At 37.3% G+C, this 25,914-nt stretch overlaps 1 protein-coding gene and 1 long non-coding RNA gene across 4 annotated transcripts in view; one reads left to right on the top strand and one right to left on the bottom strand.

Annotated features, from left to right (window-relative positions):
* LOC126957095 (uncharacterized) overlaps positions 1 to 7,724 on the bottom strand; it is a 94,730-nt gene extending 87,006 nt beyond the window's left edge. Inside the window, exons 1-2 of the long non-coding RNA XR_007726641.1 lie at positions 7,586 to 7,724; positions 4,921 to 5,011 (exon numbers count right to left, since the gene is read on the bottom strand). This is a non-coding gene — a long non-coding RNA (uncharacterized LOC126957095). The remainder of the gene's footprint in view (positions 1 to 4,920; positions 5,012 to 7,585) is intronic.
* An 8,936-nt stretch (positions 7,725 to 16,660) lies between these two features.
* The window catches only part of RANBP3L (RAN binding protein 3 like), a 50,817-nt gene continuing 41,563 nt past the window's right edge, over positions 16,661 to 25,914 (top strand). For all 3 annotated transcript variants that reach the window (XM_050794520.1, XM_050794518.1, XM_050794521.1), the window contains exon 1: positions 16,661 to 17,260. In XM_050794520.1, the coding sequence (XP_050650477.1) occupies positions 17,170 to 17,260 (91 nt within the window). In that variant the 5' untranslated portion in view covers positions 16,661 to 17,169. The remainder of the gene's footprint in view (positions 17,261 to 25,914) is intronic.

Genomic DNA, 25,914 nt, shown 5'->3' with positions numbered 1-25,914 from the left:
AAGTTGTAAAAGAAGATATGTGCAATCAAGAATTCTATACCCAGCAAAAATTCTTTGAAAGTACAAGTAAATAATTACATTTTCATGAGAAAAAAAATGTAGAATCTGTCATGGTCTGACTGCTTCTACAGGAAGTATTAAAAAATGTTATTCAGGGAGAGAGAAAATTTTTCCAGTTGGAAGCATGAAGATAACAGGAAGAAAAAAAGAGCAGCAGAAAGGGTAAATATGTAAATAAATCTAAATATATTGACACATAAAATCAATGTATTATAAAACAACAAATCACACGTTGTAGGATTTAAACTATATCTGGTATTAAAACACATGGAAACACTAGCACAAAAGGCAGAAGGTGCCTACATGAAGTTAAAGTGTTCTAAGGTTCTCATATTGTACAGGAAGTGATAAAGGATTAATTTATATTAGGCTTTAATAAGTCAAGGGTGTATGTTATAATCTTTAGAGTAATGACCGAAAGAATCATTTCTGAAAGCTAACTAACAAGGTAATAGGAAAAAGTGAATAATAAGCAATCATTAATCCAAAAGAGCAAGAAAGAAAAGAAAAAGGAACAGAGAATGTGTTGGAGAAACAGAAAACAAATAATAAAATCGTAGTTTAAAAACAAATATATACACGAATTACATGAAAATATATAGACTAAATGCTCAAAGGAAAAAGATTGTCAAAACTAGGTTTTAAAAATAATTGTACACTGCTTATAAGGAATATACCTGAAATATAATGATATCGGTAAATTGAAAACAAAAGTTTTTGGATAAAAGATATACCATACACACCTTAACAAGTACAAAATGGAGCTACACTGAAAGCAAATGAAGTAGAATCTTCTAAAACATTTCTAGAGGTTAGAAAAAGGACATTTCATCGCTAAAAGGGTAACTCCATGAGAAAACAATTATAAGTGCAAAAGCAATTAACAGAGCCTCAAAATATAGAAAGCAAAAATTAGGAGAAATAAAAAGAGAAAGAATAAAAAGGGTAATCATAAAGGATATTTTAATATTTAATTTAAAAGGGAACTCAAGAGGATATTTTAATATACTTCTCTCAACAAATCGTCTATGATTTGGTCTAGCTGACCAAAAATGTCAGTAAAGATAGACGATTTAAAAAATATGATTAACTGACTTGACCTAATCGACATATAAAGAATATATAGAGAGCTAAACAATTCTAAAATACATTCTTTTCAAGTATATAGAGAACATTTGTCAAAACTGACCATATGTTGAACTTAAAATACACAAAATTTCAAAGGATTAAAATAATAGAAAGGATATTCTCTGAGCACAGAATTAAGCCAGAAATCAATAACACAAAGATAACTTGAAATTCTTTGCATATTTGAAAATTAAGCAATACATTTCTAAATAAGCTATAAATCAAAGAAGATATCAGAATGCTTTAAATCCTATAATGATGTGAAAGAAAACTAAGCTCTCAAATATTTTTATAACTAACAGTTTACCAAAATTCTGGGTATTCTTTCTTTAAAAGACTTTTGTGCCATCCTTCTCTTTCTATTCCTATTCTACTACCAGCACATCTCACATTTATTAGTTATTGAGATATTGCTATGTCCTAAGCACTGTGTTATTTCATTTTACCTTCACTACAGATCTATGAGGGAATATTATTCATCTCTGTTTTGAAAATGATGAAACAGGCTCAGAGAGATTAAATAACTTCCCCAAGGTGTTAAGTCCAAAAGCATCAAAGCTTGAATTTGAACCTACTGTCAGACCCAAAGCCTATAGCTGCATGCAGGTAGGATCTATGTCTGTATTGCTCACTACTGAATCTCCAGTACTTAGTTCAGTGTCTTAAATGCAGCAAATACTTGCCTCAGAATGATTTTGACTGCAAGTAATAGGATACCTTACAGTAAGTGTTTATGATCTCACATTACATTTCCAGAGGTAGGCGACTTCAAGATGGTTTTAGTGGTTTAACATTCTCACAAAGAACTAGAAAGAAACTACCCATCATTCTGCCTCAGTGTCCTCAGCACATATCTCTCATAAGGTTGCATGACGGCTATACCATCTGAAGCATCAAATTCTCACACAACTTCATTTGAAGACTAGACAAATTTTGGGTGAAATCTTTCCCATTTGTTTTCCTTCTTCTTCTTTTTCTTTTTCTTTATATCATGGAAAAAATATTTCCCCCAATCTCCCCAGCAGTCTTCCCTTGTATTTCATTGACCAAATTCAATCTTATGGCCTCCCCTAAACCAAACACTGGCAAAAGGGAATGGAATTATAATTATTGGCTTTGTCTAAGCTACCTTCCCTGGGGGCTATTTCCACTCAACATCTGAACAAAACAGGGGTTCTCTTATCAAGGAGGAAGAAGACATAGCTGTTGGATAGCCATCTATAGTGTCTATCATGGTGCTCAATAAATTCTTACTGAATAGGCATAGAAGTCTTCACCACTGAGCTACACTGCATTCTGGAATAACAGAAAGGATATCTGGCCTGGTCTCCCTGACACACCAGAGCTTATACAGCAATAGGCCAGCCCAGGCCAGAAAGAATTCCAATAGAAAGTTCAGCTTAGCAGAACTGCACCTGGCAGATGTCTTAATTCAGTGGTCAAATCCAGACAAGGGTAGAAGGTTGCATGCTGTGCTCCATTCTCAGAAAACTGCTTATCATCTGTAGACTGCCTCATTCTCTTTCATGGCTTTGCCCAGAATGTCTGTATCCCTTCCGCTCATATTGTCCATTTGACAAATTCTTGTTTTTTTAAAAGATACAGTTCAAAAGTCACCTCCCCTAAGAAGCCTTTCTTGATAGTGGAAATCCTCTCTGTTCTCTGTGGTACTCTGTAGTTCAGCACTTATCACATTATAGTGTACATGCTCCTTTTGCCTTGAGTTCACAAGGCAAATAAAAAAAATATTGAGCCCTATAATCAAGAGTAGGAAAGAGTATGAAAATATGAACCTATTATCTTTAACTAAATTTTTAAATTACAATAGAAATAGTGAGTTTACTGTAAATAAAATTAAGTAAGGGTAAGTAAAATAGGAATTTCATCCTCTCCAGTTTCATTCCCCAGCAGTAATTGCTGATAATAATTTGGAGTATATTCTACTGAAGACAAAGATATAAATAAGCACATCATTTTTGGGGAAAAAAAAAGATTGAACTCAGTAAAAATTCTACCCTAGGTTTTTATCCCAAATGGGGAAAAATACTCATTAAGAAATAAATACCTTGCAAACACACACACACACACACACACACACACACACACACATCCTTGTTCATGTTGGTGTTCCTCTTGGAATTAGTCCTACATATTTTTCTCCCCCTTGATATAAAGAGATTTAAAATTCCCTCGCATTTGGCTACCACGCATAGGAAAGCCTATGGTTAAGTTAGGAAGTATTGTTGGTAACTGACTTCCTACTTAGTCCTCTCCGGTGCTCCTTTTATATATTAGTTTTGTGTGGCTGCTGTAAAAAATTACCACAAACCTGGTGGTTTAAAACAACAGAAACTTATTGTCTCACAATTCTCAGGGCCCAGAAGATCAAAATTGGGTTGTTGGCAGGGCTGTGCTCCCTCCATAGGCTCTAGGGGAGATTCTGTTTTTGCCTCTTTCAGCTTTGGGAGTGGTTAGTATGACTTGGTGTTTCTTGGCCTGTGGCTTCCAGTCTCTGTCTCTCTGGTCACACTGCCTCCTCCTCTTCTGTCTGTTAGATCTCTGGGGTGTGTCTCTCACAAGGATACTTATCATTGAATTTAGCACCCTCACCCTACCACAATCCAGGATGATTTTATCTCAAGATTGTTAACTTAATTACATCTGCAAAGACCCTTTTTCCAGATAAGATAACAGTCACAGGTTCCAGGAATTAGGATGTGGACATGTCTTCTTGGGGAACACCGTTAAATACGCTACATTTTAGTAATCAGGTAAGGAAAATGAAACAGAATTTTTAATAAACTGACAAAGAAATACGCATTGGTTAGGATGCTTTTAGTGACAAGCAAACTTAAAGTTGAAGCTTCCACTTAAGTACATAAGCAATAAAGCAATTTATCATCTCACATTAAAAGAATTCCAGAGGTGGGGCGGTGCTCAGGCTGGTTAATTTTGTGGCTCAACAATGTCATGAGAAGATCCAAGAATGTCACACCTTTTCTTCAGACTAGGTCCCTGTAAGTCATCTTAGAATATCACATCCTAACGACAATATCCAGAAGCAGAAAAAGGAACCCATTTCTTCCCATTGCCTCCTTTTTAACAGTGAGAAAACCTTTCCCAGAGCTCCGCCACTCATTCCAGTAGATTCCCTTCTCATATCATTGGCCTGACAAGATCCTATGACCTGCCTAACCAGTGACTAGCGAGGAGGATGGGGTCTTCATGATGAGTCAGACCAATTCCTATTGAGGGGATGAGGACCACCTCTCCTGAAGCAGATGGCTGCACAAGATCAGAGTTCTATCTGATAAAAGGAAGGAGGAAATGGCGGTTGGGCAGGCACTCAACAATGCCTGCTTCAGAATGAATAAGATTATGAAAGGAATATCGAATAGACATTTGCTATTATTACAAACAAGGCATCTGTGTAGATATGAATAGGTGCACCTTATATTTCTCTCTCTTCTTTAACACCATCCATGTAATTATAGGTTATATATAATGTTTTGCGAAGAACTTTTTGTTAGTGTCTGTTTTGTCTTACCATATCTCTATCTATAATTTTTAAAACAGTACATGATAAATTTTAAGATCACCTGGAATCCTAGTATTTTGGGGGATAGAGGCGGGTGGATTGCTTGAGCCCCAGAGTTCGAGTCCAGCCTAGGCAACATGGTGAAACCTCAACTCTACAAAATATACAAAACTTAGCCAGGCATGGTGGCGTACCTGTATTCTCCTCAGGAGGCTGCAGTGGGAGAATTGCTTGAGCCTGGGAGGGAGGCTGCAGTGAGCCCAGATTGTGCCACTGTACTCCAGCCTGCCTCAAAAAAAAAAGTCATATTTTGTTTATTTAAAGGAGTACAAATTTAGTGGTTTTATATTTATATTTATCATCTACTAGATGCAGGAGATTTAAATTTGCTCTAATTCATTTAATATATCAATGCTTGCAAAAGAAAAAGAATTTGTTTTCTGATGAAGATAGTAATTTTTTAAAATCCAAAATATTAACAATAAGTAAGAAAATAGAAGCAACCAAGCTTCCTGAATAACCTTAGATAGAGCCACCTATCCACTCTGGACCACTTGAACATCTCTGGACTATATTGTAAGGAAGAAAGAAAAGTTTATCTTGTTTGAGCCACTGTATTTTAGAGCCTATTATAATGGCTTTTGGGGAAGGAGGTACAATTAGGGGGTCTGATTTTGTGATGAGACCCTGAAATTCAGAATTTTATATAAAATCTGTAAGTCTTTAAAAGTATTCATTGTTAATTGAATATTATTTGAAGCTCTGTTTAGGTTAAAACAATATGTCAGTGGATTACCACCGTCCCTGTGGCATTGTCTCTTGTCTCTAACATTTCTTGGCTGTGTGATTAGATGATTCTATGTTTGTGCCTTCTGTTTCCCTCTACTACAGGTGCAGTACTATTTTCAGGGAGGGAGAGAAAGAATCCCTGGCTAATATTTGAAAGGAGGGATGGAAGGTAAGATGCAGACTCTATGTCACTTATTTAGTACATTGTAGAAAAACTAATTTATCAGATGAAACCACTACAAAGCACCCAGCTCCTGAAGGCAAGGTTATGGTAGACCATGGCATCTAGAAATATATCCACCAGTTAAAAGTCCACTGAGTGAATTAAATGAGTTAATACATGTAAGATCTTCACATTGCCTGGCAAATAGCAAATACACATTTAAGGTAGGATATTAGTATTATGGTGCTTGTCCAACATCACAGCTAGTTAGTGGAGTGACAGAGAGGCTTCCTAAAACTGACCTTCTGTGCTTCAACTTCAACTTGTTCACCCATTTTTCTTTGTCTTTTTGTTCTATATTCTTTGAGATTTCATTGATTCTTCTGTGTGACTAATTCTACCTTAGTCATATTCATCATTGGATTCAGCTTTTTAAAGACTTTTTTTGTTTTGGCAATCTTATTTTTAATTTTCGAGAATTTTTCTAGTGCTCTGATAGCTCATTTTTTATGGCAGTGTATTCTTACATTATGGATGCAATATTCTATCTTTTTATGAGGACATTAATTAAAATTTTTTTAAAGTTCTCTTCAGTTTCTTGTGTTATTTTTATGTTTTCCAGGGTCATCTGTTCTGTTTGCTCACTCTGGTCCTTTTCCTTTCCGCTATTAGTTTTCCTCAAATATTCTGCATTGGTCATTCATTTTTACGGGTAAAAATCTAGTTTGATTAGTATAGGGAGTTAGCGTGATCTTCCTCTGCAGCTACATGGGTCTTTTTCCCCAGCAGGCTTTTCCTAAGGGTTTCCTAAGCTTTGTGTAAGCACACTGGTTGTGTTGACAAACTTGACTTTTGGGTTTATGGAGAGAGAACAGATAGGCAGGCTGAAGACCTTCTCCAATTATTATTTTCTCTCCTCATCCCTCCCCATGGGGAAGGGGGAAAAGAGAGGCCTTAGGGCACTTCTGGCTCTTCTCTTTCTAGTTCCTCTTTAACAAACTTTCCCAGGCAGGTAACTCACATTCTTAATAAATAATTGTCAGGATTTATCCTACAGATAAACATGACTGTTTCACAGACATTTCTTTCATTAATATGCAATGATATGCATACTTATTGGCTCTGATCCTTTTCTTTTACTAGTTTATTCCACTCTTATTGTTCAGATCCTATCTCTTTTTTACTTCTAGTAAGTCCTTTTAATGATCCAATGATGGCAGATACTTAATGATAACTTTCTAAGGTATGTTCATCTATATTTTTTATCTCTCTGTATGACTTTTTATGTCATTTAAATGTACTTGGAAGTGTATGCTTAGTCTATTTTGATTAGTGTTTCCAATGAGTAATTTAAAAATATCTTTTCTCTATTGCCTTATTAAAACTTCTATTTAAGATTCAATTTCTCTTTTTAGTTTTATTTTAAGTGACACAGGATATTGTATACATTGTATAATGATATCCAGGGTCATCTGTTTTGTTTGCTTATCCTGATATTAAAAACATTTTTTAATTTGAAAAGCTGACAATGAAGAAGTATATGTTTGCTGATGTAGCTGATATTTGTAATACATAGAAAAGGGAAGCAGAAAAACATTCATTAGTTTTGTCTAATTGTGCCAATAACACTTAATTATAGGTTTCAGAGGTCCTGGGAGAGCTTCAAGCTCTATTTGAGGAGCAATTTAAAGGGTTATAAGTGGAGGGTTGATTCTTTCTTGATTTATTCACCACCACTTTCATACTAAATCTTTTGTACCCTCTCTCCCAAATTATTATGTTGAAATCCTAATCTCCAATGTGATAGTATTAGGAGGCAATCCTTTGGGAGGTAATTAGGCCATGTGGGTGGAGCCCTCATAAATGGGGTTTGTGCCTTTACAGGGGACTTCAGAGAGTTCTCTCACCTTCTCTGCCATGTGAGAATATTAGAAGATAGCAGTGTGCAGTCCGGAAGAAGGTCTTCACCAGAACCTGATCATGCTCGTGCCTTGATTTTGCACTTCCCAGCCTCCATAGCCGTAAGAAATAAATTTCTGTTGTTTATAAGCCACCTTGTCTATTTTAATCTTCTATAGCAGCCTAAATTGGGTAAGACACAACCCAAACTGGACTACTAAAGCCATGAAAAGGATCCTATATTCTGACCCTTCCAGCTTCTCCAAGCTCAGTCTCTCCGGGTCCTCACTGAGCAATGAGGGAGGACTTTGATGGCCATGCTACTGCTACAACTGTTCAAGGAGCTTTCTTACGGTCCTAGGATTTCCCACCTGCAGCTCATTAGGTACTGTTGTTGTTTGAAGCCAAAGATCAATATCTAAGCCACAACACCTGATCCTCCACACCAGTTACAAATGCCAGGAAGAGAAAAGGAGTGTGTGTGTGTGTGTGTGCGTGTGTGCGTGTGTGTGTGTACGCGCGCGCACTCATATACAGTATCTATGGGCTAGGATGCAAGTAGTTTTAGTTCAACAGTAAGAAGTTAGGGAATCTAAAGCGCTCATAGCCATGTTTTTCTTCAATGGCCCATCATGGAGCTGAATTTGGGTTAAAAACTCTCTTCCACCCTTGAAAAGGCAACTTGTTAAAAACTAAATCTTTTGTACCCTCTCTCCCAAATTATTATGTTGAAATCCTAATCTCCAATGTGATAGTATTAGGAGGCAATCCTTTGGGAGGTAATTAGGCCATGTGGGTGAAGCCCTCATAAATGGGGTTTGTGTCTTTAAAAAAGGGACTTCAGAGAGTTCTCTCACCTTCTCTGCCATGTAAGAATATTAGAAGATAGCAGTGTGCAGTCCGGAAGAAGGTCTTCACCAGAACCTGATGATACTCCTGCCTTGATTTTGCACTTCCGAGCCTCCATAGCTGTAAGAAAGAAATTTCTGTTGTTTATAAGTCAACTTGTCTATTTTAATCTTCTATAGGAGCCTAAACTGGGTAGGACACAACCCAATTTTATTTTAGAAGTAGAACTGATAAAGTACTAATAAAATTAGAAGAAGGATATAGAAAAGAACAGCTATACAGTTGAGAAGGAAGAAGTAAAATGACTGTTTGCTTTTCTTTAAATGAGTGCATCATCCTCCCATAAGGTCCAGCCTTCTTTCTCTGTCATAGAGGTCTCTGAACTTGATGGTCATGCACCCCTGTCAACAACAAATGCTTGACAATATACCCCAATGTGGGTTTGTTTGTTTGTATGTTTATAAATCATATTCATGTAGTAGTGCCACACTAATACATTATGAATGTTAACATTTCAAAAGATTTTTGTGTGTGCATTGTATATTGTAAAAAGTAAAAAATTAGAAAAAAAGAGTATCTGTACACATTCTGATATATCTAGCACATTGTTCCTTGTACCCTTTCAATCAGATTCATTAAGAGTAATTATAGTACTTTATCACAAAAATTGTAAAAATATGCAAAAGTAGACATGAAAGCATTATAAATCCCCATGCACTCATGACTCAGTTTTAATAACTGTTTATGGCCAATCTTTTTTTTTATTTTTTATTGTTATTATACTTTAAGTTCTAGGGTACATGTGCATAACGTGCAGGTTTGTTACATATGTATACTTGTGCCATGTTGGTGTGCTGCACCCATCAACTCGTCAGCACCCATCAACTCGTCATTTACATCAGGTATAACTCTCAGTGCAATCCCTCCCCCCTCCCCCCTCCCCATGATAGGCCCCGGTGTGTGATGTTCCCCTTCCCGAGTCCAAGTGATCTCATTGTTTGGTTCCCACCTATGAGTGAGAACATGCGGTGTTTGGTTTTCTGTTCTTGTGACAGTTTGCTAAGAATGATGGTTTCCAGCTGCATCCATGTCCCTAAAAGGACACAAACTCATCCTTTTTTATGGCTGCATAGTATTCCATGGTGTATATGTGCCACATTTTCTTAATCCAATCTGTCACTGATGGACATTTGGGTTGATTCCAAGTCTTTGCTATTGTGAATAGTGCCGCAATAAACACGTGTGCATGTGTCTTTATAGCAGCATGATTTATAATCCTTTGGGTATATACCCAGTAATGGGATGGCTGGGTCATATGGTACATCTAGTTCTAGATCCTTGAGGAATCGCCATACTGTTTTCCATAATGGTTGAACTAGTTTGCAATCCCACCAACAGTGTAAAAGTGTTCCTATTTCTCCACATCCTCTCCAGCACCTGTTGTTTCCTGACTTTTTAATGATTGCCATTCTAACTGGTGTGAGATGGTATCTCATTGTGGTTTTGATTTGCATTTCTCTGATGGCCAGTGATGATGAGCATTTTTTCATGTGTCTGTTGGCTGTATGAATGTCTTCTTTTGAGAACTGTCTGTTCATATCCTTTGCCCACTTTTTGATGGGGTTGTTTGTTTTGTTTTTTTCTTGTAAATTTGTTTGAGTTCTTTGTAGGTTCTGGATATTAGCCGTTTGTCAGATGAGTAGATTGCAAAAATGTTCTCCCATTCTGTAGGTTGCCTGTTCACTCTGATGGTAGTTTCTTTTGCTGTGTAGAAGCTCTTTAGTTTAATTAGATCCCATTTGTCAATTTTGGCTTTTGCTGCTGTTGCTTTTGGTGTTTTAGACATGAAGTCTTTGCCCATGCCTATGTCCTGAATGGTACTACCTAGGTTTTCCTCTAGGGTTTTTATGGTATTAGGTCTAACATTTAAGTCTCTAATCCATCTTGAATTAATTTTCGTATAAGGAGTAAGGAAATGATCCAGGATACAAAATTAATGTGCAAAAATCACAAGCATTCTTATACACCAGTAACAGACAAACAGAGAGCCAAATCATGAATGAACTTCCATTCACAATTGCTTCAAAGAGAATAAAATACCTAGGAATCCAACTTACAAGGGATGTAAAGGACCTCTTCAAGGAGAACTACAAACCGCTGCTCAGTGAAATAAAAGAGGACACAAACAAATGGAAGAACATACCATGCTCATGGATAGGAAGAATCAATATCGTGAAAATGGCCATACTGCCCAAGGTTATTTATAGATTCAATGCCATCCCCATCAAGCTACCAATGAGTTTCTTCACAGAATTGGAAAAAACTGCTTTAAAGTTCATATGGAACCAAAAAAGAGCCCGCATCTCCAAGACAATCCTAAGTCAAAAGAACAAAGCTGGAAGCATCACGCTACCTGACTTCAAACTATACTACAAGGCTACAGTAACCAAAACAGCATGGTACTGGTACTAAAACAGAGATATAGACCAATGGAACATAACTATTTATGGCCAATCTTATTTCATCTCTACCTCCCCAAATCTCACTCTCCTATGTTATTTTGAAGCAAATCTCAGATATAGAATAATTTTATTTTTAATACATCAAAATTACGTTATAGTCCACCTAATTAACATAAAAGAAAATGAGTGAAAGAAAAAAATGCAAAGAAAAGGGGAAAGAAGGAAGGAAGAAAAGAAAGAGGCAAATAACCAATAAACCAACTAAAAAGGAAAGAAGAAATCATGAGGGAGTGAGAAACATAGTTTGCTATAATTTTATTCCTGTACATGCCAATTTAAATGAAGTAGCAAAATTTTGATTTGGTGCAAGCTAATTTGCTTTATTTGGAAACTGATCCCAGTTAGTACATATTTACCTTCAAAGAGTTAAGTTGTGCTGCAAACTCGTTGATTCCAATGCCTATGGGCTTCAAACACTTCTAGATGGAATTCAGACTCTGGGATCATTTGGTCCTACCTGGAGGGTGGTCATTATAGAACCAAAACCACCTTATTTTGGGTTTCCTTGTCACTAAAACAAACAAATAAAATAAAATCTGGCATTTTTCTGACCTATGGCTTTATTTTGTTTTGTTTTTCACTGTAGCTAAAAGACTTCAATAATGATAGAAAAATGTAAAACTTCAGAAGATTAAATACCAGCACATAGCAGTGATCACATTTCACTTATAGGAGGATAATCAAATAACTTTCCTCCAACCTCAGATACAGACAATCATTATCTAAGCTCACAAATACAGGACTCATTCTTGTGGGCGCTGGATGAAAAGACAGGTTTATCTTGTCCCAAGGCCAAGGCTATTTTAATATTAACTGACCTTGGTCTCTACCAACCTCCAGAGGGAGCCCTGTGGCAGCCAAATCTAAGGCTCAGCAGCAAAAGGGCCCAAATTAGTTTGAAGTGCCAATGCAATGTTTATGTAGTGAGGCAATTTTTTTTTTTTTTTTTGCCATGTTATTTTGGTATTTCTTTTTTTTTTTTTAATTTATTTATTATTATTATACTTTAAGTTGTAGGGTACATGTGCATAATGTGCAGGTTTGTTACATATGTATACTTGTGCCATGTTGCTGTGCTGCACCCATCAACTCGTCATTTACATCAGGTATAACTCCCAATGCAATCCCTCCCCTCACCCCCTCCCCATGATAGGCCCCGGTGTGTGATGTTCCCCTTTCTGAGTCCAAGTGATCTCATTGTTTGGTTCCCACCTATGAGTGAGAACATGCGGTGTTTGGTTTTCTGTTCTTGTGATAGTTTGCTAAGAATGATGGTTTCCAGCTGCATCCATGTCTCTACAAAGGACACAAACTCATCCTTTTTTATGGCTGCATAGTATTCCATGGTGTATATGTGCCACATTTTCTTAATCCAATCTGTCACTGATGGACATTTGGGTTGATTCCAAGTCTTTGCTATTGTGAATAGTGCTGCAATAAACATACGTGTGCATGTGTCTTTATAGCAGCATAATTTATAATCCTTTGGGTATATACCCAGTAATGGGATGGCTGGGTCATATGGTACATCTAGTTCTAGATCCTTGAGGAATCGCCATACTGTTTTCCATAATGGTTGAACTAGTTTACAATCCCACCCCAACAGTGTAAAAGTGTTCCTATTTCTCCACATCCTCTCCAGCACCTGTTGTTTCCTGACTTTTTAATGATCGCCATTCTAACTGGTGTGAGATGGTATCTCATTGTGGTTTTGATTTGCATTTCTCTGATGGCCAGTGATGATGAGCATTTTTTCATGTGTCTGTTGGCTGTATGAATGAAAAAAAAAAAAAAAAGTGAGGCAATATTTATGATAAACACGACCCAAATGTTGGTGTTCAATGGGTTAAAGATCAATTGTAGCAATTTCAGGCTAGAGAGCACCTTTGATAAGTAAGCAGTTTGCTGCTATGACAGTGTAGTCTCTTGAATCCACGGACAGGAGCAAGTAATCAAGTGAAACGATCTCTACCATTATTTGTATTTCCTATGTTTTTACAGATGGCAATTATGGGAATCCAGCCAACTGTGCCACCTGGGAAACTCTATGAGCTAAACACTGTAGTACATTGGGGTAGTAACATGGCTCTGAATAGCCACAAAAGCCTACCTTTGTGGAGGCTTTACAATATACACCATACGTAAGCCACTGTGAGATCATGAAACTCAACATTCTCATCTACAATATCTCTGTGTATTAAGGAAGAATAATCTGGAAAAAAAAAAACAAAAACAAACAACCACTGCTTGATATAAAGGAGGAAGGGATCTTTTTTTTTTAAATCAACAGAAAATCTAAAATCTTAACACTAATTCATCAGCCTTCAACTATAATGATCATTTAAAAATTCCTGTAGTACTTTGGGGATCATAGTGAGGCTAATCCCAGGGGCTCACAGTTTTCATGTTTGCATTCTGTTAGGGGTCTTTAAACTTATTCTCTAAGAATGAGAGTGATAAATTCAGTAATATTGCTTTTTATTTATATAACATCTATCATTCCAAGCAGTCTAAAGGCGTTCAAAAAATGGATATACTTGCAGACTAGACATCATAAATGCTTTTGAAACATGGCAGGTTATTAACTAAACAAGTAACTCACTTGTGGACTAATTTTAAATGCATGTGTCCCTGCTTTTTGAATATGGTTCAACTGAGAAAAGGAAACCCTCCTGTAAACCTAATACCATTTAGCTTATTCAACCACACACTATGCTTTTTAAGGTACAAATTCTGACAATAAAATATCAATTTTTTTGAAGTATCCACCCCCAAAGTGCCAGCTGATATGATTGATTATCTGTGATGCACCATTTCACTCTACTCTTCCAGAAGTACAAAGACATAGGTTAAGCAGAGAAGATATGGCAGATGAGGAAAAACCCAGGAAAAGGAAACCAGTGCTGTCCTTTTGGGGGGATCACAGAGACTTGATAAGGGAAGAAGTTTGGCCTTTATAGAATTCAAATTCATTTTTAATCAATTGTAAGTAAAAATGCCAAAGATGACGCACCTGTTTCTTGACCCAGCCGGACTTCTGCAATCTGATTTCTTGTTTTCATTTACAAGCAAAAAAAAAAAAAAAAAAAAGTACAATACGCCCATTGTGAAATAATTTGGTGATGTTTCTGGAAAGTAAGTGGGGAAAGGGGGAAGCAAAGTAGTCCCCCATCCCACTTCAGCTGATACAACTGAGGTTTTCTTATGTACTCCTGTAACAGGCTGCTTTCCACCATGCTGGATGATTTCCAGTGGAAACTGGTAAATCAACCCAGAGACTCCTTCAAGAACAGCAGTGGAACTTAACAAGCAGTGTAAGAACTCAGGATTCCCTTGATTCGGCTAATCCATCACAAGGCCACTACCCAGGACTGCCTTGTTGATGCACAAAAGAGGAACTAGTAGCAGTCCTTTGTATCCTCCCCGTCCCTTTACGTTGTGGCACTTGATGTGACTGTTTAAGGAGTGTTTGGTTTCTTTGGCCCTTAAGAAAGATACAATGAATGAAATAGTGGAACAAACCAGCTCTGTTTAAGCAGGTAATGCTTGTTTATTTAGACTAGAGGACTTATAAAAATATATAGATCCCGGATTCCACCTTAGACATCAGACTGTGCAGTTGGGGCTCAGGAATCTACATCTTTACAACATTGCCCAGGTAATTATGATTCTTAGCTAAGTTTGAAAACTGGGGTACTAGATTTTCAAATATACCCCTAAATCCTACCCAGATTTTAGTTTTAAATCTATTTCTTTCTCCTTAGGCTCTAATCAGAGACAAAGTAGGATACTCCTCCCTTTCCCAGGCCTTTATATCCACAGAATGAGTGTTGAATAATTTATCCCATTGCTTACCAAACATTTGTTTCATATGCCAAATAAAGACACAAACCCAGAGATGTTAAGTGCCTGGGTTAAGGTTGCACCGTACGTGAATGAGAACACCATGGCAAGAAAGCTGGATATCTTAGCCTCCACGGCCAGATGACCACTCCTTTTCTTCTCTTTTTTTCCGAAGTAAGAAAAATGGGGGCATCTAGGGGCTTCCTCGAAAAATCAGATATAAATTAGCGTAAGTGTAGATATTCATCTCCAGGCAACATCTCTCTGAGATGAAGACTTAAGAAACATATCAACCAAATACAAACATGCGGACCTTTGGGTCCCAATTTGCAAAAAATGTGAAGATAAAAAAGTTTATGAGACAATCAGGAAAATAAGAACACTGTGTGGATACTTAATGACATTAAACAATCATATTTAATTGTTATGTGCATGGCTATCTTATTATGGTTATCTATTTTTAAATCCTCACATTTTAGAAATATATACTGAAATATTTATTAATGCAATAATGTCTGGATGCTTCAGCTCCAGTGGTGTAATAAGGGGGAGAACAGCTGTGATGAAACACATAGTTTTGAGACATGATTGTCTGAGTTGATAATACTGAATCCAAGTGATGAGTATGCAGGCCTTATTGTGCTATTCTCTCCTATTCACGTATTTTTAAATTTTTTCATCATAAAACATTTTAAATGTATTTCGCAAAAGGGCTGGCTTACAGTTTTGTAGGTTATTTAACTCACATGTATAATAATATGCTTATTAGTGAGGTACATAACTTGATAAAATAACAATAACTTTACATATTCAGGAAAAATCACCTTGGCTTTCCACCATGGTTTTTGTGGAAGATGAGATGAATAGCAGACATTTAAAGTAGAAACTATGACTCTCCAATAATTTCAAGACTCTCTTTCAAGGAGCAAAACACTTCTGTCATCTGTTACACTATGATGAGCCTAAAACTGCAGTAGATAGTCTACTGAAACAATTAAAGCATTCAATAATTGTAAAAGATCAATCACCTATTTCATACAAATTTTCATAAACCAGACTATACTCGGGGAACTGTTTATTGCCTCAAAATAAAATGAGGGCAGCCACCCAGATCTGGTTAGGAGGTAAATTCATTACAGTGTTAAGTTTAACACCAATTTCCAAATGCACATAAGAAGCTGCAAAGTTCAGACTTTGAGGCTAAACAGCTCTGCCTTTCTCTTTAGTCCTGCCCACTACCTTCTTTCTGAATCTGTGAAGAGCTGTGACTCTTGAAGGGCAGGACCTACCAGCATTCTTTATGACTTCAGTCATGGCAAGCTCTCAAGTTAAATTAAAGGTGTTTGGGGTTTATGTTTTTAAACAGTAATGAAATAGCCAACAAGTAAAACTGGAAATAACTCTCCTATGACCTAGAAATAGCAATAGGAACTCTAAGTGGGAAACAGAAATAGGACTCTGGAAAGATAATGTTTTATGTGTTTATTTTTCTTCCAGAACTCCAAATAGTTGCCTTGGCAGGAAGGCTGCCCTCTAACTACTCCCTTCCGAAGACTAGGAGGTGTTTACAGAAATTGAAAGTTCCAGCAGTACATTTCCATGAGCTCATTACCAGTTCCATTTATACCTTTTAGATTTCACATGTACAAATGAATGTCCTTGCAGTATAAACTCCTGCTTTCAGCTTGCATTTTAATTACAAACAAAGTAGCAGAAATCAGGTACTCAGTTACTGTAACATAATGGCAGGGCATCTTTAGAATCTGTGCTTTGGTCACTATTATTCAAAGCAGCTCCAATGCCCGTCTTGCCTGCCTCTTTATGCTAATCATCCTAGCCCACTTTGCTCCTCCTCCTTCCAGCCTCCCTTAAAGAACTGTGCACTTTCAGCTGTCACCGAGGGTAACTCAGATTAGGCTTAGAAATCACTTGACTTAACTCAGCAGCACTTTTTTTTTTCTTTGTGTATGTATTACTTTAGCAGTCTTCTTTAAATACCAGAGGCATTGGATTTCATGTCGGTAAAAGGAATTTAAAAATGCCAAAACTGTAATCTATTAGAAATAGTTAATTTGTAGAATTTTACTCTATAAGGGGGTTTAGTTTCCATTCATTTTGAAATGAAAGAATAATTAAGTTGCATTTTTAGCCAAATGAATTGGCATCTTTAGGAGAAGTAACATTGGTCATTATTTATTTCAAGAATCATGACTGGAAAAAGCTTGGAAGTTTAGTAGAGGAGTATATGTTGTACATGCAAAGACAAGATCTGCATGAATCTATGTATTTCTGGGTGTCTGGTGAAGGCCATTTTAGGTGACTGGCCAAGAGAAGGAGTGCTCTAGTGATCCTTGAGTCACAGCCATACTGCTAGGACCATGACTACCATACCAAGAAAAGGCAGCAGCCACCTGCTTGGCAGTTTGCACACCTGTCAACTGAAGCTGCAGGAGGACCGGCAACAGCAAGGTAAGTCAGTCCAGCTCATGAGTTGCATGTTCTGTGACCTTCTGTGCATTTGCATTCCCAGAAGAATGGTGGGCTGGTGAAGGACCCAGGGAAGCTCTGACATAATAGTGATGCATAAGGGTGGGTTAACTTGGATTCACTATTGATTTTTAAGGGACTATGGAAGACTGTCAAGAATGCATATTCCTTGGAGCTGTCATTCAGAAACTTATATTCTTAAACTTCTAGCCACTGTCAGTTTTTTAGAGTATGAGAGATTTTGTCTAATTCAAAACACCCATCTGGGCAAGGCTGAGTCAGCTACAAGGGGGATTCAGCTGACAGTAGCTTTAAGTTAGCCTGGAGCTTTCTCTACCATCCTACCACTAGTGGGACACTTTTTTCACTTTGTTTAAGCCTAATTTTGTCTGGATCTCTGGCTCATTCATTGTGGGAAAAATAAACATATTCTTGACTCTTTCCTTTTTATGGTCTAGGGACAGCTGGATACAGTCAGGGAAAAGTGTCATTTTTCACTCACTGGGCACTCATTCAAACTAAACTATCTACCTCCCAGCCATTTTCACCATCAGTCTTTTTAAATTTTCAAATCCACTCCCCAGCCAGCTGAGTTAGTTCAAATGGTTGACATGAATAGACAAGATGATCCTTCCAATTCACTCTGACAGGGACAGCAAATGACACTTGTGGGAAAGGCTGGGTCTCTTATGGATGACATCATCACTCCACAGAGGTTAAGGATTCACCAGACACTTCTAACTTCTCTTCAATAACCTAAGATAGACCTTTTTATGTGTGGATCTAGGCAATGAGCTCTTTAATTATTTTTCTATAGACACAGTTTCAGATTTCAGTGGTGTGGAGAGTGCTGGCTAAAGGGCCAAAACCTCCCATTTCCAAGATGGAATCTGTGTGCCAACAGTCACATGAATGTGTCAGGCCACCTCTCTGTGTCGGTTCCTGGAGCTGTATAACGTGACTTCATGCTCTACAAGGCTTAGCATAGTGTGGGCAGAAAATACTTTGTGGTAAATGAAAACCATGTGAACTTTTTAGACCACGCTTTACTACTAGGGCTCAAATAAATTTTGAACCAAGTACCCTAGAACGTAAAGTCCTGGAATGTGTCAGGGCTAAGGCATAGCACTGTAAAATGCTCTTGCTTCTCTGTTGGTAGACAATTCTAGTTTATCAGGGGTTTTGTTTTCTGTTGACTTTGTTTGAAATGTTCAAGTGACTTCCCCCCACTTCAACTGCTAATATAATATTTTTAATAGAAAATTTGGTGGGCATGAGCCTAAAGAAGATGATAGGAAGTCTCCTGTAACCCCACCACCCAAAGATAATAGATATTAACATTTTAATGTGTAAACTTTTAGACTCTTCTTCTATGCATATGTATGAATTCTTCTTTTGCTTGATTTTTAAACAACATGGACTTGTTCTGGATACTTTTGTAAACAGTGTTTTGTAAACTGCTTTTTAATTTAACGACAGAGGATGAACAAATTTCCAGGTCATTAAATATTCTTCTACAACCTTATTTTTAACAGTTGCACACTGTTCCTTTATATGGATGTAGCAAAATTCCCTTAGACAATTCTCTACTGTTAGACATATTAGTTATTTCTAATATTTTAACTATTATAATTAACACTGGGCTGCACCTAAACTAACGAATAGATCTTTGCACTGATATGGGATTATTTTCTTGGCATAAATTCATAGAGGTGAAATTGTGGAGTCAAAGGATTATACATTCTTAAAAATTGTTTTTGGCCAAATGACCCTCCTATCAACAGTGTTGGAGTATGTTCTCAGTAATACTATTATTTTTTAAATTTCTTCTCAATTTCATAAGTGAAAAATAATGCCCCACTGTTGTTTTAATTTAAGGCAGGCTATCCTGAAGATCTCTCCTTTACTGGCTGTATTAATCAAAGTTCTCCAGAGGGTCATAACTAATAGGATATATATATATGTATATATATGTGTGTATATATGTGTGTGTTTGTATATGTGTTTGTGTGTATATATATGTGTGTGCATGTGTGTGTATGTATATAAAGGGGAGTTTATTAAGTATTAACTTACACAATCACAAGGTCCCACAATAGGCTGTCTGCAAACTGAGGAGCAAGGAGAGCCAGTCCGACTCCCAAAACTGAAGAACTTGGAGTCTGATGTTCAAGGGCAAATAGCATGGGAGAAAGATGTAGGCTGGGAGGCTAGGCCAGTCACCTTTTCACGTTTTTTTGCCTGCTTTGTATTTGCTGGCAGCTGATTAGATTGTGCCCACTAGATTAAGGGTGAATCTGACTCAAATGTTAATCTCTTTTGGCAACACCCTTACAGACACACCCAGGATCAATACTTTCTATCCTTCAATCCAATCAAGTTGACAGTCAGCATTAACCATCACACTGCAATATCCAGAGAAGCCTGAAAATAATCACTATGATGACATACTTCCCAAAATACCCACAAGACTGGTCTTCTTTCTCAGACTTAGCTTTTTGCCTAGAATGTTTTGAAAGCAACCATATTCTTCCACACCCGAGTCTCAAAATATCTGCCCACATAAGCCACAGTCCATAAAGTTGTGAAGCATGCTAATGTGGTCCAGACTGGCCATTGACTGCTACAAGAAATGTCATCTAGTGATTTGAGCTGACAAGTGACACTGGGTAGTATTTGCTGTGTTGCTAAATAGCATTCCAGTTACTGTCCTTGAGTTAGAGAGTGAGGTCTGGCTTTATTCATGGAATCATCCTGGGTTCATGGCTTTGGCCTTTCTCCAGCCAGCCTAAGGTTCTACCTCTATTATTGAGCATATAGACTATGATTAATTGACATTTGACACTTCTGTAGGCGTGACTAGCTTCAACACATACATGTTTTCTTTTCTTTTCTTTTCTTTTTTAAGATGGAGTCTTGCTCTGTCGCCCAGGCTGGAGTACAGTGGTGCACGATCTTGGCTCACTGCAACCTCCGCCTCCCGGGTTCAAGTGACTCTTCTGCCTCAGCCTCCTGAGTAGCTGGGACTACAGGCACACTCCACCATGCCCAGCTAATTTTTGTATTTTTAGTAGAGACAGGGTTTCACCATATTGGCCAGGCTGGTCTCGAACTCCTGACCTTGTGATTCACCCACCTTGGCCTCCCAAAGTGTTGGGATTACAGGCATAAGCCACCGCACCAGCCTCAACACATACATATTTTATTTTCTAACCCCCATGCCATATGCTAAAATGCTTAGTGTTAACTCCCCAGTATTTAACTCCTTCCACCTAGTCACTCACAAAAGTGTAATTTTGAAGTGATTATATAGATAAAAGTCACTTATTCTTCAGTAGTTATCTGGGCAACAACAATGTGCAAAGTGTTATGCTAGATGCTGAACATGCAAATTGAACTAAGTCAACTAAGCCATGGTTTCCTGTCCACATGGAGTTTACTATGACAACAAATGCTCTATCAGTCCAGAACACAAGTCCAGGAGGCTGATCTCCCAACTTGTTGCTATCTTCTAGCTTCTCCTGTGATATTTTGAATCCATTTATCTCTAATATTGACTCTATGACCACATTTGTAAATGTTAATTTACTTGTCTACACAGCCTCAGCAACGCTCATTACATATTACATGTACTAGGCAGACAACCATCCTTATGTGTTATGGTGCTTTAAAATTTACAAATGGTCTCATATACATTATCTCATTAATTTTTACAACAACCAGATGAAATAGTGTAGTCAAGCTTCTTCAGGGAAACAGAACCAATTGGATGTGTGTGTGCGTGTGTGTGTGTGTGTGTGTGTGTAGAGTTGACTCTTGAACACCACAAATTTGAACTGTTCAGATCTACTTTTATGTGGATTTTCTTCCTTTGCCACCCTTGAGACAGCAAGATCAGCCCCTCCTCTTCCTTCCCCTCCTCAGCCTACTCAACATGAAGACAATGATGAAGACCTTTATGACAATCCACTTCCACTTAATAAACAGTAAATATATTTTCTTTTCCTTATGGTTTTCTTAGTAACATTTTTCTCTAGCTTATTTTATTGTAAGAATACAGTATATAACACATATACAAAATATGTATTAATCGACTGTCTTATGTTATTGATAAGGATTCTGGTCACCAGTAGGCTATTCATAATTAAGTTTGGGAAGCATCAAAACTTATATGCAAAATTTTAACAAGAGAGAATAGAGAGAGAGAAGAGAGACAGAGTGAGAGAGTGGGGGATTTATTTTAAGAAATTCACTCCCACAACTATGGAGGTTGGTAAGTTCAAACTGCAGTGTAGACTGACAGGCTGGAGACCCAAGTGAAGAGTTAATTCTGCAGTTGAGTCCGTTCTTGGTTGCTCTGGGGAAGTCAGTCTTTTGTTCTATTCAGGCCTTTGACTGATTAGATGAGATTCACCCACTAATGAAGGACAATCTGCTTGAGTCAAAGTCTACTAGTTTAAGTGTAAACCTCATCCAAAAACATCCTCACAGAAACATCCAGAATGTTGACAAAATATCTGGGTATCATGGAACAGCCAAGCTGACACATAAAACTAATAATCACAGGCAAGTATTGTTATCCTCATTTATAAAGATGTGGAAACTGTGAATCTTCAAGGTCAAGATGACTTTTCCAAAGTTACACAGTTATTTAGAGCTGCTTTCAATGTACTTTCTGTTACATACAGCTGTCTCATAAAATCTATGATTTCTACTATTACAATGTTTAATTTTTAAAATTGATCTATACTAGAGAAACCTCTCCATGGATAACCAAGACATTTTTGAATGCCTCATGATTTTCCTTGTGTCTTCTGACACCAATTCTCTGAGTGTCCTACAATTCAATTCTGACACTACCCAGAATTAGTGAAGACCCACAAATGAAGGACTTAGTCTCACAAGACTGCCCCATTTCAGATTCCAACAATGATTTTCAGCTGTCCCCAAGCAACCTGTACTTCTGTCAGGACAATTACAAATTAAAGACTTCCCACAACCCCTCAGATTTGATAATTCACTAGAACAACTCACAGAATTGAGGAAAGCTCTGCACTTTCAATTTCCATTTTATTATAAGGGATACAAATGGTCAGCCAATTGAAGAGGTACATGTGAGGAGGACTGGAAGGGTCATGAGCACAGGAGCCTCTGCTTCCACAGAGTCAGGGTGTACCACCCTCTTAGTATCAGGAAGCTCCCCTCAGCATGGTGTCCAGGGTTTTTAATGAGGTTTCATTATGTAGGCATGATTGATTAAATAATTGGCCATATGATTGAACTTAATCTCCAGTTCTTCTCTCCTCCTAGGAGGTTAGGGGAATGGGGTGGGTTCGAAATTTCCAATCTCTAATCACATTTGGTCTTTTTGGTGTGACAGCTCCTTCCTTGGAACTATGTAAGGACTCCTTAGATAGTCCCATAATAAGCCTTCCTAATAGATTGCACTAGGAAATAATAAATAAATAAATTTAATGGTTGAAACTTCATTTTCCCACTTCACACCTATTAGGATGGCTACTATTCGTAAAACAAACAAACAAAAAAAAACAAAACAGGAAATAACAAATGTTGGTGAGAATGTGGAGAAATCGAAACCTCGTGCACTGTTGGAGGAGACAAAATAGTGCAGTTGCTGTGAAAAATACTATGGCAATGTATTAGTCTGTTCTCATGCTGCTATAAAGAATTGCCTGAAGCTGGGTAGTTTATAAAGGAAACAGGTTTAATTGACTCACAGCTCCACAGGGCTGGGAAGGCCTCAGGAAACTTACAATCATGGCAGAAGGAGGAAAGCAAACACATCCTTCTTCACATAGTGGCAGGAAGGAGAAGTGATGAGCAAAGAGGGAAAAGCCCCTTAAGCATCAGATCTCATGAGAACTCACTGACTATCATGAGAACAGCATGGAGGTAATGGCCCCCAATGATTCAGTTACCTCCCACTGGGTCCCTCCCTTGACATGTGGGGATTATGGGAACTACAATTCAAGATGAGATTTGGGTGGGGACTCAGCCAAACCATATCACGCAGTTCCTCAAAAAATTAACAAATAGAATTACCATGTTATCCTGCAATTTTACTTCTGGATAAAATCCTAAGTGAAGTAAAAGCAGGGATTCAAACAGATACTTGTGCACCTATGCTCATGGTAGTATTATTCACAATAGCCAAAAGATGGAAACAAACAAATCTCCATTGACGAATGAATGGATCAACAAAATATGGTGTGTGTATATATATAGACACACACTATATACATGTATACACTATATATATATATACACACACACACTATACATGTATATATAATCAAATAATTTTCAGCCTTAAAAATGAAGGAAATTCTGACACACACTACAACATGGATAAACCTGAGGACATCAAGTTAAATGAAATAAGCCAGTTACAAAAAGATAAATACTGTCTGATTCCACTTACATGAGGTATCTAAAGTAGTCAAATTTAGAAAGACAGAAAGTAGAATGGTGCTTTTAGGGTTTTGGGGCCGAAAAGATTGAGGATATGTTGTTTAAGGGTACAGAGTTTCAGTTTTGCAAGATGAAAAGAGTTCTGGAGATTGGTTATACAAACATGTGAATACAGTTCACACGACTGAACTGTACACTTACAAATGGTTAAAATGATAAATTTTGTGGTAAGTATATTTTACCACTGGAAAAAAAAGCCAGATCGGGCACAGTGGCTCATGCCTGTAATTCCAGCACTTTGGGAGGCCGAGGCAGGTGGATCATGAGGTCAGGAGATTGAGAACATCCTGGCCAACATGGTGAAACCCTGTCTCTACTAAAAATACAAAAAAAAAAAAAAAAAAAAAAAAAAAAAAAAAGAAAAAAAAAATTAGCTGAGCATGGTGGCATGTGCCTGTAGCCTCAGCTACTCAGGAGGCTGAGGCAGGAGAATCACTTGAACCTGGGAGGCAGAGGTTTCAGTGAGCCGAGATTGTGCCCTGCACTCCAGCCTAGGCAACAGAGTGAGACTCTCAAAAAAGAAAAAAAAAATGCCATGGTTGTCCAAGGCCATCCCTAATTACACTTTTGAAGTTGGACTTAAAAACAAATTCCAAAAAAACCTTTATTTTTCCATTCCTAAAAACAAAGTCATGAGAAAGTAGTCTGCTCCTCCATGATTCCCCAAAGCTACTTCCTTTCAAAATATTAATAAAATTAATAAACCCCTACCTAGATTAATCAATAAAAAGAGACATGGCCGGGCGCGTTGGCTCACACCTGTAATCTCAGCATTTTGGGACTGAGGTGGGGGGAGGACAGGAGTTCAAGACCTGCCTGGCCAATGGTGAAACCCCATCTCTACTAAAGATACAAAAATTAGCCAGGTGTGGTGGCATGCACCTGTGATCCCAGCTACTCAGGAGACTGAGGCACGAGAATTGCTTGAACCGGAGGTAAATGTTGTAGTGAGTCAAGATCGCGTCACTGCACTGCACATGTGCGATGGCGTGAGACTCTATGTAAAAAAAAAAAAAGAGAGAGAGAAAGAGAGAGAAACCATCAGTATCAGGAATGATGTATAGGGTGTCACTACAGATATTAAAAGGATTATAATGGAGTATTATGAATACCTTTGTGCCAGAAAGATGCAGAGGAACATAAAATTCAACACCAACTGATACAAAAACTCAAGGGATTTGGAATAGAGCAACTTCCTCAACCTGATGAAAAACATTTACAAGAAACCCAGCAGCTAACACTACTCAATGTAGAAGATTGCGCATTTTCCTCCTAAGATTAGGAAAAATAAACAGAGATGTCCATTATCATTATTTCTATTCAACAGTGTACTGGAGATCCCAGCCAGCATATTACATTAAGAAAAAGAAATAAAAGGCTTACATATTGGAAACAAAGAGGTAAAACTGTCTTTTTTTGCAGATGATTAATGGTGTTTGTGGAAAAATCCTGAGAAATCTATCAAAAAATGCTAGAACTAATAAACGCATTTACTAAGGTAACAGGCTACAAAGTCAACATACAAAAAATATTGCATTTCTATATATTAGTTGAGAACAAGTGGAAATTAAAAATATTAGAGTACTTATTTAATAGCATAAAAAGGAAATAGTTATGGATTAATTTAACAAAATATGTGCAGGACTTGTACACTTAAACATTGCAGTGTGAAGCTGAAGAAGATTGAATTATAAGAAGAGATACATCCCAAATTCCTGAATTGGAATGCTCAATATTAAGATGTCAATTTTCCTCAACTTGACCATCTCAATAAAAATTACAGCAGATTTTTTGTCTTGAAATTGACAAACTGATTTTAAAAGTATAAGGGAATGTTAAGGACCTAGAATAACTAAGTCAATCTTGAAAAAGAGAACAAAGTTGACAACTACACTTTTGGATTTCAGGTTATAATAAATCAAGATGATATAGTATCAGTGTAAGGACACAAAAATCTATTATTGGAACAGAATATAAAGTCCAGAAATTGATCTATTAGTACATTGTCAATTGGTTTTTGACAAAGGTATCAAGATAATTCAAAGGGAGAAGAGATAGTCTTCTCTGTAAGAATCCTGGAACAAATGGTGAAAAATATTTCTGAAAATGAACCACAATACCTACCTCACACAAAAATTAGTTTC

Source organism: Macaca thibetana, chromosome 6, assembly GCF_024542745.1.
Source record: "Macaca thibetana thibetana isolate TM-01 chromosome 6, ASM2454274v1, whole genome shotgun sequence".
Taxonomy (NCBI): Eukaryota; Metazoa; Chordata; class Mammalia; order Primates; family Cercopithecidae; genus Macaca; species Macaca thibetana.
Note: the sequence above shows the minus strand (reverse complement) of the source record. Positions and strands in the feature narration are given on the sequence as shown.